At 50.0% G+C, this 18,923-nt stretch overlaps 2 protein-coding genes across 2 annotated transcripts; both read left to right on the top strand.

Moving 5' to 3' along the window:
- On the top strand, positions 1-936 carry LOC128147057 (olfactory receptor 14C36-like). The gene has a single exon (XM_052799255.1). The coding sequence runs from the start codon at positions 10-12 to the stop codon at positions 934-936; it is 927 nt and encodes a 308-aa protein (XP_052655215.1). The 5' UTR covers positions 1-9.
- Positions 937-13,219: 12,283 nt separating this feature from the next.
- On the top strand, positions 13,220-14,170 carry LOC128147310 (olfactory receptor 10K2-like). Its single transcript, XM_052799771.1, has one exon. The coding sequence runs from the start codon at positions 13,220-13,222 to the stop codon at positions 14,168-14,170; it is 951 nt and encodes a 316-aa protein (XP_052655731.1).
- Positions 14,171-18,923: the final 4,753 nt, after the last annotated feature.

The raw sequence follows: 18,923 nt of genomic DNA, 5'->3' as shown, positions 1-18,923 counted from the left end.
AGGCAGCAAATGTCCAACAGCAGCTCCACCACCCAGTTCCTCCTCCTGGCATTCTCAGACACGTGGGAGCTGCAGCTCTTGCACTTTGGGCTCTTCCTGGGCATCTACCTGGCTGCCCTCCTGGGCAATGGCCTCATCATCATCGCTGTAGCCTGCGACCGGCACCTCCACACCCCCACGTACTTCTTCCTCCTCAACCTCTCCCTCCTCAACCTGGGCTCCATCTCCACCACTCTTCCCAAATCCATGGCCAATGCCCTTTTGGATACCAGGGCCATTTCCTATGCAGGATGTTCTGCCCAGGTCTTTCTGTTTGTCTTTGTGATGTCCTCAGAGTTTTATCTCCTCACTGTCATGGCCTATGACCGCTTCATTGCCATCTGCAAACCCCTGCACTACGGGACCCTCCTGGGCAGCAGAGCTTGTGCCACCATGGCAGCAGCTGCCTGGGGCAGTGGTTTCCTCTATGCCATGCTGCACACTGCCAATACATTTTCACTGCCGCTCTGCCAAGGCAATGCCGTGAACCAGTTCTTCTGTGAACTTCCCCAGATCCTCAAGCTCTCCTGCTCAGAATCCTACCTCAGGGAATTTGGGGTCCTTGTGGTTAGTCTCTGTTTAGCTTTGGGGTGTTTTGTTTTCATTGTGCTGTCCTATGTGCAGATCTTCAGGGCTGTGCTGAGGATCCCCTCTGAGCAGGGATGCCACAAAGCCTTTTCCACGTGCCTGCCTCACCTGGCCGTGGTCTCCCTGTTTCTCAGCACTGGCATGTTTGCCTATTTGAAGCCCCCCTCCATCTCTTCCCCATCCCTGGACCTGGTCATGGCAGTTCTGTACTCCGTGGTGCCCCCAGCAGTGAACCCCCTCATCTACAGCATGAGGAACCGGGAGCTCAAGGATGCCATTAGGAAACTGATTTCATCAACACCTTTGTAGTAGTGATAAACTTCCCATCTCTCTCCAGAAATGTCTTGCAGGCTAACCCATAGAAGTCTTGACCTTTTTCTTCTTCTTCTTCTTCTTCTTTTTCTTTCTTCTTCTTCTTCTTCTTCTTCTCATTATAATTTCTGTTTAGAATGTGACTACAGCAATGTTTGTTTTCTTCTACTGAGGCGTGAACTTGCTCTCTGTCACCTGGAGCCGGTATAAAGGTGTCGACCACTGGGTCAGAGTTGAATCCCTCATAGCATCTAATAGAATGGGATCTCCTGTGTGCCATGGGCTTTTCTTCCAATGCTGGTGTCAGGAGTAGGCATGAGCGATTGCACCCCCAGAAGGACGTTGGTCAGGATTCTGCATGGCTGCAGGAGCAGAAACCTGTCAGTCACGCTGTTACCCGTTAGCAACTGAGGAAGGGATTTCAGACTCACCCATCAGTGTCTGGTGACAGTGGAGGCAATGACTGGTCACCGTGTTTCATACTTGGGGTTCTCCCCTATTGACTTGGCAGACGACATCATTCTCGAGGGTAACTGGAGCTGCCTGGAGAGCCTGAGGGATCTCCAGGGACAGTGCATGCCTCCAGTAGGCAGTGAGTAGAGCCCCACGAATTGAGAGAGCACCGAAGGTGGAGACACCCACAGGTAAAGTGTGGAACTGAGGTATCCCTGGGGAAAGAAGAACTCTGCAATCCCAGGGGAGGCAGCAGGGACCCGGCAGTTTGGAGAAGGTAGGCTGGAGAACGATTAATGTCACCCTTATGCAGCGGAGGCCCACTCACCTGTAGTGTTAATGCACAAGAAGGACTTGGGTCCCTCAGAATCATTCCATCAGGGCTTGCAGACACTTGTACATGTCTTGGACCACCCCGGCACCTCAAAAGCCTCCAGGTCTTTAGCATAAGCAGCTAACTGCCACCCTCCCTCCCCACTGATTAAAGAGGATATTCAGACCAGGGGCTCACATACAAGCGCCTCTTTTGTGCACACTTGAACTGTGGCAGGAGGAATCCCAGCTCCTGTGGGCCTGTGGGGTGCGTGAGGGGAGTTGAATACCCATCCAGGCCAAGGGTTTCTAACCAGTGGTAGGATATCTGCCTTGGCTCAGCTGAATCACTGCCCTACTGTCCTGGTTTCAGCTGGGACAGAGTTAATTTTCTTTCTAGTAGCTGGTAGAGTGTTGTGGTTTGGGTTCAGTATGAGAAGAATATTGATAACACACTGATGTTTTCAGTTGTTGCTAAAGTAGTGTTTAGTCTAAAGTCAAGGAGTTTTCAGCTTCTCATGCCCAGCCAGTGAGAAAGCTGGAGGGGCACAAGAAGTTGGCACAGGACGCAGCCAGGGCAGCTGACCCCAGCTGGCCAAAGGGATATTCCATACCATGTGACGTCATGCCCAGTATATAAACTGGGGGGAGTGGGGTTGGGGGGATCACCGCTTAGGGACTAATTGGGCATCGGTTGGCGGGTGGGGAGCAATTGCATTGTGCATCACTTGCATATTCCAATCCTTTTATTATTATTGTCATTTTATTATTGTTATTATTAGTTTCTTCCTTTCTGTTCTATTAAACTGTTCTTATCTCAACCCACAAGTCTTACCTTTGTTTTCGTCTTACCTTTTTTTTCCCCGATTCCCTCCCCATCCCTCTGGGTGGGGGGGGAGTGAGTGAGTGGCTGCGTGGTGCTTAGTTGCTGGCTGGGGTTAAACCACAACACCTACACAGGGGAAAATGTACCTCTGGCTGCCACTGCCTAGGTGTCCAGCCAAGAAAAGTAAAAGAAGTAGGGGTTAACAGAGGAAGAATCTCCACCTCTCTTTGGTACCCCTTCTCTGATAAGCCAAATGACACTGCTGGAATTAGCTGCTCTCTGCTCTTTGGAGAAGGAGCTCAAGGAGGCACTGAGCAAATGGATTTCATAGCCATTTTTCACCTGTAATAACTTGCTAAGCCCTGTGTAGTCATGACACCCGTGGTATCTCAGGTCAGTTCTGCATTCTGCTTGGTGTTCATTGCTATTGTTGTCTATGTGATCCTCATGTTCATAGAGAAATGTCTGGATTCATCCCAACTCTGCTAATGCATAAACCTGTTGTGTCTGACCTTGAAGCATGTTGTGTATGTTTACAACATTGTCACAGCTGACTCCCCAGTACTATCTCTTTAAAAAATGTCATCTCACTGCAGAGATCTTCAGGGCAGGTCCTGAAGACCGGGCTATAATTCAAAAGATCATGCAAAGAATACAGGGAATAAATGGCACCCAAAAAGATCCTCTGGCTTGGCTTTGGTTCCCCAGTGGCCTGAAGGATGAGCTCAGCATCCTAGAGTGATATGATGGGGACCCAGGTCTGGATCCAGGGCTCAGGTGTCAGTGCCTAGCGCAAACAGAGGTGGACAATTGTCTCATAGTTACCTGCCTTGAGCTGCCACACGTGCTCTAGAGCTAATCGCAGACACTCATCCTTCTGGAGAGGAACCGCGAGAGCTCAGGGGCTCTGCAGGGACCGTGTGAGCCCAGGGGTGAGCAGGGAGCTTCACAAAATGAGAAACCATCCAAAGTGTAGTCTTAAAAAGGGAAAGCACTAAATGCGAGTGTGCAACGTGAATTGAGGACTCTGCAATCCCAGGAGAGGCAGCAAGCAGGAAGAGTCGTTGATTCCCTCAGCGGTAGAGAGGCCTTACAGAGACATCTCGATAGATTAGAGTGCTCGGCAATCACCAACCATATGACATTCAACAAGGGCAAATGCTCAATTCTGCACCTGGAATGGTGTAATACTGGAGGTGCATATAGTCTGGGGGACAAGAGGCTGGAATGCAGCCCTGTAGAAAGGGATCCGGGGGTTTTGATGGATGGTAAGCTCAATATAAGTCAACAATGTGCCCTGGTGGCCAAAAGGGCCAACCATGTCCTGGGGTGCATTAAGCACTGTATAGCTAAGCAGTCAAAAGAAGTGATTGTCCCCCTATACTCAGCATCAGTGTGGCCTCACCTCAAGTCCTACGTGCAGTTTTGGGCTCCACAATATAAGAAGGGTATAAAAATATTAGCATGTGTCCAAAGGAGGGCAACAAAGATGGTGAAAGGACTAGAGGGCATGACTTATGACAAGTGGCTGAGGATACCAAGTTTGTTCAGATTAGAGAAAAGGAGACTGAGGGGTGTCCTCATTGCTGTCTACAACTTCCTCACGAGGGAGATGGAGAGAGAGGTGCTGAGTTCTTCTCTCTGGTGTCCAGTGATAAGACACGAGGGAGTGCCTTAACACTGCATCAGGGAAGGTTCAGACTGGATATTAGGAAAAAAGTTCTTCACTGAGAGGGTGGTCAAGCACTGGAACAAGCTCCCCAGGGAAGTGGTGATGGCCCCAAGTCTGTTGGTGTTCAAGAAGTGTTTGGACAATGCTCTTGGATATGTAGTTTAACCTTTAGGTTGCCCTGTGTGGAGTTGGGAGTTGGACTTAATGATCCTCATGCTTTCCTTGCAACTCAGGATATTCTATGATTCGATTATTCTTTTATAAGATTTGGGGTATAGCCACAAAACCAATCCCTCCAAAAAAGCCTGAGCCTGACTGTCCCTTCCCACAGCAGGGGCAAAGGATCGCAGTGGAGGGTGCTGCAAGCCCACTGAGTCCAAGGCAGATGAGGACTTTGTCTGCAACAGTAAATGATAACAGAAGAGGAAGAGATTTTTTTTTTTCCCCCAGTCTCTGCAAGGAAGAAATAACTAAAAGTGCCTGATTGATCCTAGTCATTGCTTAGGAAAAATGCTTGAGTCTTGAGTTCAGCACACATCCATTACTGAGAATTGCCAATGGTATTTTTGGCATGCCTAAGAGAAATAGATCAGCTCTTAATTATGTCCATTGCAACCAATTAACAATGCCTATCACTGGTGTGGACACAGCAGTCCTTAGGTGGATTAATGAATATGCACCGCCCCCTCCATAAGAGCTGGTAGCTGCTGTCCCCTTGCCCAAAGGGACAGGAGGGCTAGGACTATCAGAGAGGCTGGTGATGCCTCCAGCCACAAGGGCTGCAAGCCTGCTCCACACCTGAATATCCTTCTGGCCAGTGCAGGTATGGTTTCTGGCTCATTTTTCCCCTGGCTCCACAGTTTTCCTTTCTGCATCCTTATTTTCCAGTGCTGGGGACTGGAGGGGAGGAGAGGGAGAGGTCCTGTAGCAGGACCCTGCACACAGCCCTGCTGTCCTGGCATGCATTAACCCTTGCAGAAGGAAGAAGGTCTGAGTTGCCTTCATACAAAACCCCTTTGCATCACTGCCCTTTGTATGAGGAAGGAAACATGCCATCTATGTCCACCACTATCCCAGGGCAAATGGTTCCCTCGTTCCTGGGGAGAGCTAAGACTCTTCTCCACGTGTCTCCTCTTGGAAACTACTGCAGCACCGGCAGCTGTTTACACATGCTCCCCTTGCTGGAATAACCCCGACTTGGGGTCAAGGATTGCCATGGGTTTGCAGTGGGAGTTAGCTGTGCTGCTCAAACCCTGTTTTACCTGCTTTTCTTCTCCATCCACTCAGCACAGCATTGCCAGCAGCTCCAGCGCTTCAGCTTATACAGCTCTTCACATGTCACTGAGAGCTAACACACCCCTTGTATGAGTGAGAGGCTCTGAAATGATGTTTCCTTCCTTGCAGGTCTCAGGAGGTTTTTCAGTCACGTTCCCAAAATCACAGCTTACAAGAAAGACTTCACAGACCCTCCTCCACCCCTCTATCTCCAGGCTGTAACTTTCCTGCCCTTGCACTGATTGCCTGCAGCGTGCTTGCACGTAGGTAGGTGTTGCCACTTTCTCCATGTCGTGGTTTAACCCCAGCCAGCAACTAAACACCACGCAGCCGCTCACTCACTCCCCCCCACCCAGTGGGATGGGGGAGAAAATCGGGAGAAGAAGCAAAACCCGTGGGTTGAGATAAGAACGGTTTAATAGAACAGAAAAGAAGAAACTAATAATGATAATGATAACACTAATAAAATGACAACAGCAATAATGAAAGGATTGGAATGTACAAATGATACGCAGTGCAATTGCTCACCACCCGCCGACCGACACCCAGCCAGTCCCCCGAGCGGCGAATCCCTGCCCCCCACCTCCCCGTTTCTGTACTGGATGGGACGTCACATGGTATGGAATACACCGTTGGCCAGTTTGGGTCAGGTGCCCTGGCTGTGTCCTGTGCCAACTTCTTGTGCCCCTCCAGCTTTCTCACTGGCTGGGCATGAGAAGCTGAAAAATCCTTGACATTAGTCTAAACACTACTGAGCAACAACTGAAAACATCAGTGTTATCAACATTCTTCGCTCTGAACTCAAAACATAGCACTGTACCAGCTACTAGGAAGACAGTTAACTCTATCCCAGCTGAAACCAGGACAGTATCCACCCCTTATTCTATACCATTGACGTCATGCACAGTTCCCATACCTTTAGTTACATCCTGATCAATCATCACTTTTCCATCCCTTTAAGACATATGAGCAATGATATATATATATATGTATACACACACAGAGATATCATTCCTTTAGTTCATGGGTCATGTTCATAAAATGTTCATTGAGTTCATTTAGTTTCCGACTCTGGGCTCCATCTGTCATACCAGTCTTTCTGGGCAGGAGGGATGGTGCAAAGTCCTCTCAGTCGGTAGAGCAGAATTGGGCTTCAGTGCAGTGTGACAAGCAGGTGACATTTGGCGCAGCAGGAGGATGGTGTGCACCGTTGGATTGTTGCATGCTGGAGTCAGTTCTGGTTCCATCACTACTGCGCTTTGCTCAGTTTTATCACAGTTCTTTTCTTGCTTGATCTAAGTGATTCTTACTATAGTACTATGGATATAGCACATAATTATAGTAAGGATAATATACAGTAGCAGGGTTATATAGCAACTAATATACAGTTTAATTCTGGCTGTTCTCACCTAAAATTAAATCCCCTTGAGGCACACATCGGACTTCCCCATCTTTTCGCATCACCCACCAAGTGCACCCAGGCCCTTGAGCAAAAGCAATCCCACGAATGGGTTTACCTTTGCCTGAGGCAGGAGTAACCCAGACTGTCTTCCCTAACATATTTTTTATGTGCACTACAGGGACTTTATCCCCTTCTACAGTATGTAAAAATTCCGACTGGGCAGGGCCACCCCGATTGGCAGATCCTCTGGTGTTGACTAACCAGGTGGCTTTTGCTAAATGTGTATCCCAATGTTTGAAAGTTCCACCCCCCATTGCTCTCAATGTAGTCTTTAACAGTCCATTGTATCGCTCAATTTTCCCAGAGGCTGGTGCATGATAGGGGATATGATACACCCACTCAATGCCATGCTCTTTGGCCCAGGTGTCTATGAGGTTGTTTCGGAAATGAGTCCCGTTGTCTGACTCAATTCGTTCTGGGGTGCCATGTCGCCACAAGACTTGCTTTTCTAGGCCCAGGATAGTGTTCCGGGCAGTGGCATGGGGCACAGAATATGTTTCCAGCCATCCAGTGGTTGCTTCCACCATCGTGAGCACATAGCGCTTGCCTTGGCGAGTTTGTGGGAGTGTGATATAGTCAATCTGCCAGGCTTCTCCATATTTATATTTCAGCCATCGCCCTCCATACCACAGGGGCTTTAACCGCTTGGCTTGCTTAATTGCAGCACATGTTTCACATTCATGGATAACCTGTGCAATAGTGTCCATGGTCAAGTCCACCCCTCGGTCACGAGCCCATCTATATGTTGCATCTCTTCCCTGATGGCCTGAAGCATCATGGGCCCACCGAGCCATAAATAGCTCACCCTTATGTTGCCAGTCCAGGTCCACCTGAGCCACTTCAATCTTGGCAGCCTGATCCACCTGTTGGTTGTTTTGATGTTCTTCAGTGGCCCGACTCTTGGGTATGTGAGCATCTACGTGACGTACTTTTACAACCAGATTCTCTAGCCGGGATGCAATATCTTGCCACAGTGCGGCAGCCCAGATGGGTTTACCTCTGCGCTGCCAGTTGCTCTGCTTCCATTGCTGTAGCCAGCCCCACAGGGCATTTGCCACCATCCATGAGTCAGTATAGAGATAGAGCACTGGCCACTTTTCTCTTTCAGCAATATCTAATGCTAGCTGGATGGCTTTCACCTCTGCAAACTGACTCGATTCACCTTCTCCTTCAGCAGTTTCTGCAACTTGTCGTGTAGGACTCCATACGGCAGCTTTCCACCTCCGATGCTTTCCCACGATGCGACAGGATCCGTCAGTGAACAGGGCATATTGCCTCTCATTTTCTGGCAGTTTATTATACAGCGGGGCCTCTTCAGCACGTGCCACCTCCTCCTCTGGCGACATTCCAAAATCTTTGCCTTCTGGCCAGTCCGTGATCACTTCCAAAATTCCTGGGCGACTGGGGTTTCCTATGCGAGCCCGTTGTGTGATCAGTGCAATCCACTTACTCCACGTGGCATCAGTCGCGTGATGTGTAGAGGAGACCCTCCCTTTGAACATCCAGCCCAGCACTGGCAGTCGGGGTGCTAAGAGGAGCTGTGTTTCAGTACCAACAACTTCTGAGGCAGCTTGAACTCCTTCATATGCTGCCAATATCTCCTTTTCAGTTGGAGTATAGCGAGCCTCGGATCCTCTGTATCCCCGACTCCAAAACCCCAGGGGTCGGCCTCGGGTCTCCCCAGGTGCTTTCTGCCAGAGGCTCCAGGTAGGGCCATTCTCCCCAGCTGCAGTATAGAGCACATTTTTAACATCTTGTCCTGTCCGGACTGGTCCAAGGGCTACTGCGTGAACAATCTCCCGTTTAATTTGTTCAAAGGCTTGTTGTTGCTCAGGGCCCCATTGAAAATCATTCTTCTTTCGGGTCACTTGATAGAGAGGGCTTACAATCAGACTGTAATTTGGAATATGCATTCTCCAAAACCCCACGACACCTAAGAAGGCCTGTGTTTCCTTTTTATTAGTTGGTGGAGACATAGCTGCTATTTTGTTAATCACATCCATTGGGATCTGACGACGCCCATCTTGCCATTTTATTCCTAAAAACTGGATCTCCCGTGCAGGTCCCTTGACCTTACCTTCTTTTATGGCAAAACCGGCTTTCAGAAGGATTTGGATTATTTTCTTCCCTTTCTCAAAGACTTCTTCTGCCGTGTTGCCCCATACGATGATGTCATCAATGTATTGCAGGTGTTCCGGAGCTTCACCTTTTTCCAGTGCAGTCTGGATTAGTCCATGGCAAATGGTGGGGCTGTGTTTCCACCCCTGGGGCAGTCGATTCCAAGTGTACTGGACACCCCTCCAAGTAAAGGCAAATTGTGGACGACACTCTGCTGCCAGAGGGATTGAGAAAAACGCATTAGCAATGTCAATTGTAGCATACCACTTGGCTGCCTTTGACTCTAGTTCGTATTGAAGTTCTAGCATATCTGGAACGGCAGCACTCAGCGGTGGCGTAACTTCATTCAGGCCGCGATAGTCAACTGTTAGTCTCCACTCCCCATTAGACTTTCGCACGGGCCATATGGGACTATTAAAAGGTGAGCGAGTTTTGCTGATCACTCCTTGGCTCTCCAGTTGGCGAATCAACTTGTGGATGGGAATCAGAGAGTCTCGGTTGGTGCGATATTGCCGCCGGTGCACCGTCGTGGTAGCAATTGGTACTTGTTGTTCTTCAACCCTCAGCAACCCCACAATCGAAGGGTCTTGAGAGAGACCAGGCAGGGTAGACAGCTGTTCCGTGCCCTCCGTCTCCAAGGCAGCTATACCAAAAGCCCATCGATACCCCTTTGGGTCCTTAAAATACCCTCTCCTGAGATAGTCTATGCCAAGGATGCACGGAGCCTCTGGACCAGTCACAATGGGGTGTTTCTGCCATTCATTCCCAGTTAGGCTTACTTCAGCTTCCAATACAGTTAACTCTTGGGATCCCCCTGTCACACCAGAAATAGAAATGGGTTCTGCCCCTTCATAACTTGATGGCATTAAAGTACACTGTGCGCCGGTGTCTACTAGAGCCTTATACTCCTGTGGGTCTAACGTGCCAGGCCATCGAATCCACACAGTCCAATAGACCCGGTTATCCCTTTCCTCCACCTGGCTGGAGGCAGGGCCCCTCTAATTCTGGTCAGAGTATCCAGTATTCACTTCTCGTAAAATTGGCTCAGAAGTCCCTTCAAGAGGATCAGAAATAAGATCAGCCCTTCTACTCTGTTTGGAAACCGGAGCGGCATTTTTCCTGGTAGAATCCCCTTTTGTGGTGTTTTTTCCTCGCAGCTCACGTACCCGTGCATTTAGGACCGAGGTAGGTTTTCCATCCCATTTCCTCATGTCCTCTCCATGATCACATAAGTAAAACCACAGGGCACCTCGCGGTGTGTACCTTCTATATTCTTTCTCTTGGGCAGAGGAGCGCTCACTCCTAATAGCTGAGACATTGGTCCTTACAGGTGGGCAACAGGACATCTCCTCTTTGAATTGCTGGAAATCCTCGGACAGCTTCTCCACAGCCGAAATGCAGGCTTGTAGGGAGGAGGAGAGATTCTCTTCGTATTGACGGAGTTGGCGAGCCACTTCATCCACTGTCGGTGCCTCTTCGTCTTTCCAGGTCATTATTGCCAGTGAGTTGGCATAGGACGATGGTGCGCTCCGTACAAACTTCCGCCACATGGGTCGTGTGCATTGGACTTCGTCTGGATCTTTGGGTAATTGTGGGTTGTCCGGATCATGATGAATTGTCTCTAGCACAGCTAATTCCCTCAGATATTGGATACCTTTTTCCATGGTTGTCCACTTGCTTGATTGACATATAACATCTTCCTTAAAGGGGTACCTTTCCTTCACACTTGACAGGAGTCGCCTCCAGAGGCTGATGGCTTGTGTCCCTTTTCCAATTGCCTTGTCAATGCCACCTTCCCTGGCAAGCGATCCCAGCTGCTTGGCTTCCCTACCTTCTAATTCCAAGCTATTAGCCCCATTGTCCCAGCATCGGAGGAGCCAGGTGATAATATGCTCACCTATACGGCGGCCAAAATCTTTTCGCATATCCCGCAGCTCACTCAAGGATAGGGACCGGGTTATTACCTCTGGTTCTGCCTCTTCCTCCTGTTCCCGTGATGACCCTGGTTCGCCTTCATCCTTCGCTAAGCGAACTGATTTTTTTGTATATTTCTTTTTCTGTACGGGGGCAACTGATACTGGTGCAGGTTGGTCCACTGGTTCAGTTGCAGTACCGCTCACCGGGTCTTGGATAACCGCAGTGTCTGTTGCCAAGGTTTGGGTAGCTGCTGTGCTCGTTGCTGGGGCTGGAGGGACCTCAGTGCCCGTTGCCGAGGTTTGGGTAGCTGCTGTGCTCATTGCCGAGGCTGGAGGGGCTGCAGTGCCTGTCGCTGAGGTTTGGATAGCCACAGTGCTCATCGTTTTGTTGTTAGGTCCAGAGACCTTCTCTTCCCCTTGAGGGTACTGAGTGGTGTCGAACAGGGCTCGATAGGCATGGGCCAGGCCCCAGCACGTTGCAGTAATTTGTATCTCTCTGGAGCTGCCGGGGTGACAGCATACCTTTTCCAAATATTTTACTAGTTCTTCTGGATTCTGCACTTGTTCAGGGGTGAATTTCCAAAACACTGGAGGTGCCCACTTTTCTAGGTACTTGCCCATACTACCCCACACACCCTGCCACTCATAATTATCCAGCCTTGGGGCAGATCTCTGGGTGATTTTCTTAAATAGTTGTTTAACCTTAAATGAGAGCTGAACCACATTCAGAAGCATGCTAATTCCTAGCAGTAGGGCTAGGACCGTGCTGGTCCCAACATCCCAAGAGTATTCAAATTTTTCAAAATTTTCAAACACCATTGTAACTGGACTGAAGGAGAAAGGAGAGGGGAAGAAAGGTATCCCACCCATAGACTGGTTTTCCAAGGAGGAAAGGTAAATGGTATAATTATTAATAGTTTCCCACAGATGGCTTCCACAGTATAAAGGTGACAATGCTGGGTGCAAGTACCGGATTAATCCCACAGCCGACGACTTTATCATACCATAAACCAGTGTTATACAATACATCAAAGCGAAAACCTTAATCCACCTCCCACGGATGATAAGCAGCAGAAGAGGGACTACATACAGCAAGCGAGGTGATACATAACAGAACTTTAAAAACCAGAGCAACAACTCTAAGAACACATAAATCAACATAATGACCAGCAACTATTAGACCGATATAATGAATGCTTATAACAAATTTGTTTTAACAAGCTCTGGTCAGGTTTGTCGTTATCTCAACCCTTCGTGCCCCACGTTGGGCGCCAAAAAGGACTGTCGTGGTTTAACCCCAGCCAGCAACTAAACACCACGCAGCCGCTCACTCACTCCCCCCCACCCAGTGGGATGGGGGAGAAAATCGGGAGAAGAAGCAAAACCCGTGGGTTGAGATAAGAACGGTTTAATAGAACAGAAAAGAAGAAACTAATAATGATAATGATAACACTAATAAAATGACAACAGCAATAATGAAAGGATTGGAATGTACAAATGATACGCAGTGCAATTGCTCACCACCCGCCGACCGACACCCAGCCAGTCCCCCGAGCGGCGAATCCCTGCCCCCCACCTCCCCGTTTCTGTACTGGATGGGACGTCACATGGTATGGAATACACCGTTGGCCAGTTTGGGTCAGGTGCCCTGGCTGTGTCCTGTGCCAACTTCTTGTGCCCCTCCAGCTTTCTCACTGGCTGGGCATGAGAAGCTGAAAAATCCTTGACATTAGTCTAAACACTACTGAGCAACAACTGAAAACATCAGTGTTATCAACATTCTTCGCTCTGAACTCAAAACATAGCACTGTACCAGCTACTAGGAAGACAGTTAACTCTATCCCAGCTGAAACCAGGACACTCCACTGTGAAGATGAGAAATGGGACTTCCCCAAAGGGGACGGTGCTTTCTAGGTGAGCTCCAGCCACTGTGCCATCAGAGCTCCCCAGATCACAGAGAAGGAGCCATGTGTCCTTGAGCTACCTGTGCGCTCTCGGGAGCTGCAGCAAGACCAGGAACTGCCCACAGCGCCCACCAGCCGTTGCGTGTCCCAAGCCAACGCACAACACTGTTGTTGTCCCAGGAGGACAACCAACACTGCAAGCACAGAGGCCAGGAAAGGGGTTTTGTGAGGCACACTCGAGCAAAAATTCTCTTTGTCACAGCAGCAGGCCACCTTGTACTTTCTGTGACCCGGGTGCTGTTTTTCTTGCTGCCTGATGTCTGGAGAAAACCTTTCATTTCCATGGGGAACAACAACCAAACCCTCGCCACAGACTTCATCTTCCTGGGTTTCTCCAGCCTCGCGGAACTGCAGAAGCTGCTTCTTGTGGTGTTTTTGCTGCTGTACCTGGTCGCTCTGAGCATGAATACCACTATAATGATTATCATATGGGCTGATCGGAGCCTTCACACACCCATGTACTTTTTCCTTTGCGTCTTGTCATTTTCCGAGACTTGCTACACCTTCGTCATTGTCCCCAAGATGCTGGTAGACTTGATAGCAGAGAGAAAAACCATTTCCTTCCTAGGCTGTGCTGTACAAATGTACTTCTTCCTTTTCTTGGGGTGCTCCCACTCTTTCCTCCTGGCAGCCATGGGCTACGACCGCTGCGTTGCCATCTGCCACCCCCTGCACTACAACAGAATCATGACTTGGCGAGTGTGTGCTCAGCTGGTGGTTGCTTCTGCTCTGAGCGGATTTCTGGTTGCCCAGGTGGTTACCCCCTTGATATTTTGTTTGCCTTTCCATACATCCAGGAAACTCAACCATTTCTTCTGTGACATCTCCCCTGTCCTCCGAGTGGCCTTTACTCACACAAACCTCAGTGAGGCCATTATCTTCACCCTGGGTATCTCTGTCCTTACAATCCCACTGATGCTGATCCTTATTTCATACCTCTTTGTTGTCCTAGCCATCCTGCAGATCCCTTCAGCTGCAGGGAGGCACAAAGCCTTCTCCACCTGCAGTGCTCACCTGATAGTAGTGATTGTTCATTACGGCTGTGCCTCCTTCATCTACCTGAGACCCGACTCCAGCTACTCGTCGGATCAGGATGCATTGATCTCTGTCACTTATACCATCCTCACTCCCCTGCTCGACCCTATGATTTACAGCCTAAGGAACAAGGATGTCAAAATGGCTCTTCAAAAAGCAATCAGGAAAAACATACTATCTCAGAAAGTTTTCCAGTGAAGAGGTTAAGATGAGCTGCTTCCTGACCAGGTATTTTCAGCCAACAACTTCCAAAAAACCATCACCCCTTTTCCCTACATCCTTTTTTGCTCACGGAGAAGCTTTCAGGAATGACATGACAGCTAATCATGGCTGCTAAGAACCTGACATTAACAATCAACAAATTCGAGTCACAGTGAGACTGGAAACATGACTTTCAGTGAAACACAATTTTTTTTTAAATTTAGAAACCCACAGTTTCACTCCAGTGACAGTAGTTTCTTAGGTACAACTTTTTCACATGAGCCATTTACTAAATAAAAAGAATAGATGTTGAAATAATTTCACAGTGAAACTCCTGGGTTTTAAGATGGCAAACTCAGGACCATGTTTGTATTGTGTATCAAGATACCACTGAACTCTGACACCTGCCCATCTGCATGGTATTGTAGTGCCCATCAACAAAGCCTGCAGGGCCACTAAACTACTTCAGCTTGTATCAGCCTGCCGTGGGCTAAACTATCCACACAGCCATAAACCAAACCTCAGCTGATATGTTCACTTGCTGACCTGTGGGAAGCTGACCACAACCCTAAGATCTTAGACACTTGCAAAGCATGTGTCCACCAGCTTCAGTGAGGATGAGAACATCTGTTGAGATGGACCTACAGAGTGGCTCTTCAGGAACAGTGCTCTTAGAAAAATGACTGAACGGGACCTCCATAGGTGCATGGTTTTCCTCCACAATAACGGGGTTTTCCTTAAATCAATGGAGCCACCTGGGAAAGTGAAATTAGGAAAACTAGGAAGGGAAATATTTTCCGGAGGAAAAGACCCTGTGGTAGTGTTCTGCAGAAATACTCATTTTTAAAACCATGCTCCATCATCTTTCAGAACTTCTGTCATGCACAGTCAAGTGCTTCCCTCCCTTCGCCCGTGAGATTGCCCAAGTGTCTCAGCACAGTCCTGTGCTGAGCTCGCTCTTCCCAACCCAGGGCGGTGGGCAGCACACGCGCAATGTCCAGCACTGAGCCACCAATGATCTCTCCAACAGAGTTCTTGAGGAATGATAAAAGAAGAAGACTTTGTTTTCTGGACAGAATGAAATGGTAGAAGGCAACAAACCAGAAAAACTAAAAGTCACCTGAAACTTTATTTCTAGGGGGTTTTACCATGTCAGAGATACAATCACATTTCCTCCAAAACTTTGTGTGTCACATTGCAATTTCTCTGGCTTAAACCCAGCAGAATTTCCTCTCTGCAGAACGAAGAGACTTTGGGGGGGTCAGTATTTCCCTAGACAGAGACATTCACATTTCTAATCATGTCTCTTCGCTCTGAACAGCAGTGCTCTTTCCGTTAAGCAGACTAGACTGCCGCTTTTTGGTGTTTCAGTATGAGGTGTTTCCTCTGCTCCGAGGCAGTGTGTATTGCTCCTTTCCTACTCATTCTGTTTTATTAACATTCTCTGCAGACTCTTGGATGCAGCATTTCTTTTAGCTCCCACTGTTGCAGTCTTTATTTCTAGGGGGTTTCAAAATACCAGAGAGAGTCAAGTTTCCTCCAAAGCTTCATATGCCGCATTGCAATTTGACTGACTTTAGTCTGGTGGAATTGCAGCCGCTCAGAGTAAAGAGCCCTTTTGGGGTCAGTGTTTCCCCAGGTATTCTTGTATGTAATCCAATTGGTTTGGTGTTAACATCAGTCCACTTCCTGTTAAGTTAAATAGATCTAAACTCTTTGGTCTCAATGTCCTCTCTAAAGCCTTGGCTGCAGCAGTTCAGTTCGGTTCAGGGATGGTTCTGCTTTTGACAGCTACTCCCTGAGCTCTGATCACAGGTTGGGTTCTTTTGGCACATTATTTTCATTGCAAACATGCACTATTTATTGTGGGGTGAGTAGGTCTAGGATTAGGAGACTCCAGAGGGATACTGCCCTGAGCCCATGCAGCAGGTAGGGGATGGAGCAGAGAATGGAAGAGAGGGTGCTGCAACCCCAAAAGGCACCTGGGGACTTTTCATAGCCTTTAGCAGAGTGCTTTACACATGACACTGGGTAAATTAGGCACCACCAGCAGTGAGTTGAGCCCATTTTCATGCAAAAAATGGATTGTGGGAGGAAGAAGCCTCTGCAAAAATGCTCCAAGCAAGAGATGGTGAAGGAATCAGCATTTCACCCGAACAGTGAGAACCTGACAGACGGCAGGAGGAAAACCCTCTCCTTTCTGTTAATTGAAACTAAACCAGGCGAGTCCTTCCCTTGCTTTATGTCCTTCTTCATTAATTCCTGGTATGATGCTGTTAATGGTTTCAATAAAGGAGTTGCAGAGCAGTTCCCCAAGGAAGTTTGTTTTTGCAGGGGCTGTTTGCAGACCTCTCGTGGTCCTTGGCTCATTTGCAGGGTTCAGCTCCCACCCGGCAGTGGTGGTGCCAGCGAGGAACAGGCTGGGGCTGCCTGTGCCACCCTGCGGTGTCCTGTCTGTGGTGCCACCATCATGAAGAAGAGTGGAGAAACCGAAGCTGGAAGGGCCTTCCCAAGCCCTGTTCAGAACATCACCAGCTTCAAAGGCAGACCCAGTTCTCCAGGGCCTTTGGACAATTGCTTTGCAGGAATGGCTGCAGGAAAAATCTGTGAAATGATGGATGAGAGGCTTGGCTCCTCTTGGCACAGAGTTTGGAAATGCCAGCCTGCCCCAGCAATCGTGTCGGAGCCCCCTGAGACCAGGCGTCTCCCAGGACCTAGCTATCCAGGCTTCCCTCTGCCCATGGCACTGGCAACCTTGCCCTCTACCTGTGACTTGCAAAGGGCAGGGGGACTCTGGCATGGGGGGGGGATCCTGGATCTGACATTGGAAAGGCTCTTGGCTTGGCATTTTTAGGGACACAGGTGGGGGGGGTCTTGAAGTCTCCCTGAAGAAGCCCAAATACTGCCCATTGCAGCAAGCAGAGCAGGGTGATGCCACGGCCATGTGGGAAAGCCGTGCTCCAGCAGATCAGCCTTTCAGCAGGGAAGGGCATTTCCACCTCTTGCAGAGGGCTGTGGCCACTGCTGCACGGTGCCAGCAGCTCCCCAGATCCCACCGTCATTGTCCTTGCTGTCTCCTGAGGCAGCTGCTTCTACTGGGTCCCTTCTCCTTGCCCGTGGGAGATCCTGGAGCCTGTCTCCCATGCTCCCTGAGGAAAATCCCTGCCCTGGCACTTCAAATCCTCATTGGCCTTTGTCTCTGCGTTGCTCCCCCAAAGCTGCCGTCAAGCACGGTCTGACTGATCTGGGGCAGGTAAAAGGCAGCAAGGGTGGGGAAGGGTTTCGGTGCAAGGGATAGACTGGGCAGGAGGCAGGTTGGAGGTCCGTGAAGTCAGGAGCCACGTGGGAAAGACATACAGGGGCTGGGTGCTCAACACCCCTCCAAAGACACTGGCACATAGGGAGGCAAACCAGGAGCTGCGTGGGCAGCACACAGACACGGGGAAGCGTTTCTCTGGGTGCAGGGTTCACCCACAAGTCTCCCCGAAGCCGGCTGGATGGCCCTGGCGTGAAGCCAGACCTCGCTGTGGCTGTACCTGGAGGCTCAGCCCAGATCCTACACCTCCCTCTTCGCACAGGGAGCCCCAGCTGCCCCGGTCATCTCCATCCTGCAGGTACATGCAGGAAGAGAGGTTTCACAGAGAATAATATCACCTGTATTGCGGAGTCTATGCCAGAGCCGGTGCTGCGGCGATGAAGGCACCTTTCAAGAACCACATCCTGAGATAGTCTTGCAGGTCGCGTGGTCGTGGACCTCGCTAAGACAACCCTTGAGAAGCTGGGTGCCCATTTCCCCTGGAGAAGGGATCTGCCTGGGACTGCCTTCCCGTGGCTTTCAGGCATCACAGCCTGCTCACTCTGCACAGCAACCCCACCAGCTCGGGGCCCTGCGGGGAGCATGGGGAGGGGGTGGGAATGGCTGGCCAGGCCAGCATGGACACACTCCCATGGGGAAAGGCTCTCCTGGGGCAGGGATGTCCCCAGAGAAGAGCAGAGGAGCAACTCTGTGCTTCCAGGGGGTAAAGAATCACCAAGAGAAACCTATTTCTCAATGCACAGGGAGACACTGGCCTCTGTCTCCTCATGCCATGGCTGGCCCCCAGTGCTGGGGCTGATGCAGAAGACAACCCACCTCTCTGCCCTCCAGGACCTGCTGTGCCCTTCAGACGGGACGGTGTTGTCGTGTGAGTGCCCAGAGCTCTGCAGCACCCTGTGGTGGGCGCTGCCATGGGGTCAGCCCACGCTGGGGAGAGGTTGTGGTGGAGAGCAATGGAGAAGCAGGGCTGGGCTAGAAAGTGCCTGGCAGAGGAAAATGCCAAAGTTAATGGGTTAGTTTTGTCTGTGCAGCCACCTCCATCCTCCTGCTGGATCAGTGCCTACATCGGGGGACCGGCCAGGCCTCCCAGCTTCTCTCCTGTCCCAGACCCCAGAGCAGGATTGTCTGCGAAGCCTCCTGTGGGGCACGTCCTGAGCAAGGCAGGGACTGGGAGCTGGGAGAGGCTGCCTAACAGGAGGTCCATGGGGGGGACAGGGCACCACGGGCTGTCCTGGGCATCATGCCGGGGGGACCATTCCACACCCCCAAACATACCCTGTCCCAGGCATGCTGTGCCCGCGCAGCAGGGCCGTGGGACCCTGTGTGGGGCAGCGGGGTGGGCCAGCACAGGGACAGGGCAATGGCAGGGGCCACGAAGCAGCTGCCAGGGAGTGACAGCAGCGACGGATACAAACAAGGCATTTAGCTGCATTG

This window comes from Harpia harpyja, chromosome 10, assembly GCF_026419915.1.
Source record: "Harpia harpyja isolate bHarHar1 chromosome 10, bHarHar1 primary haplotype, whole genome shotgun sequence".
Lineage (NCBI taxonomy): Eukaryota > Metazoa > Chordata > Aves > Accipitriformes > Accipitridae > Harpia > Harpia harpyja.
The sequence above is the reverse complement of the archived record's forward strand: the minus strand, read 5'-3'. Positions and strand labels throughout refer to the sequence as shown.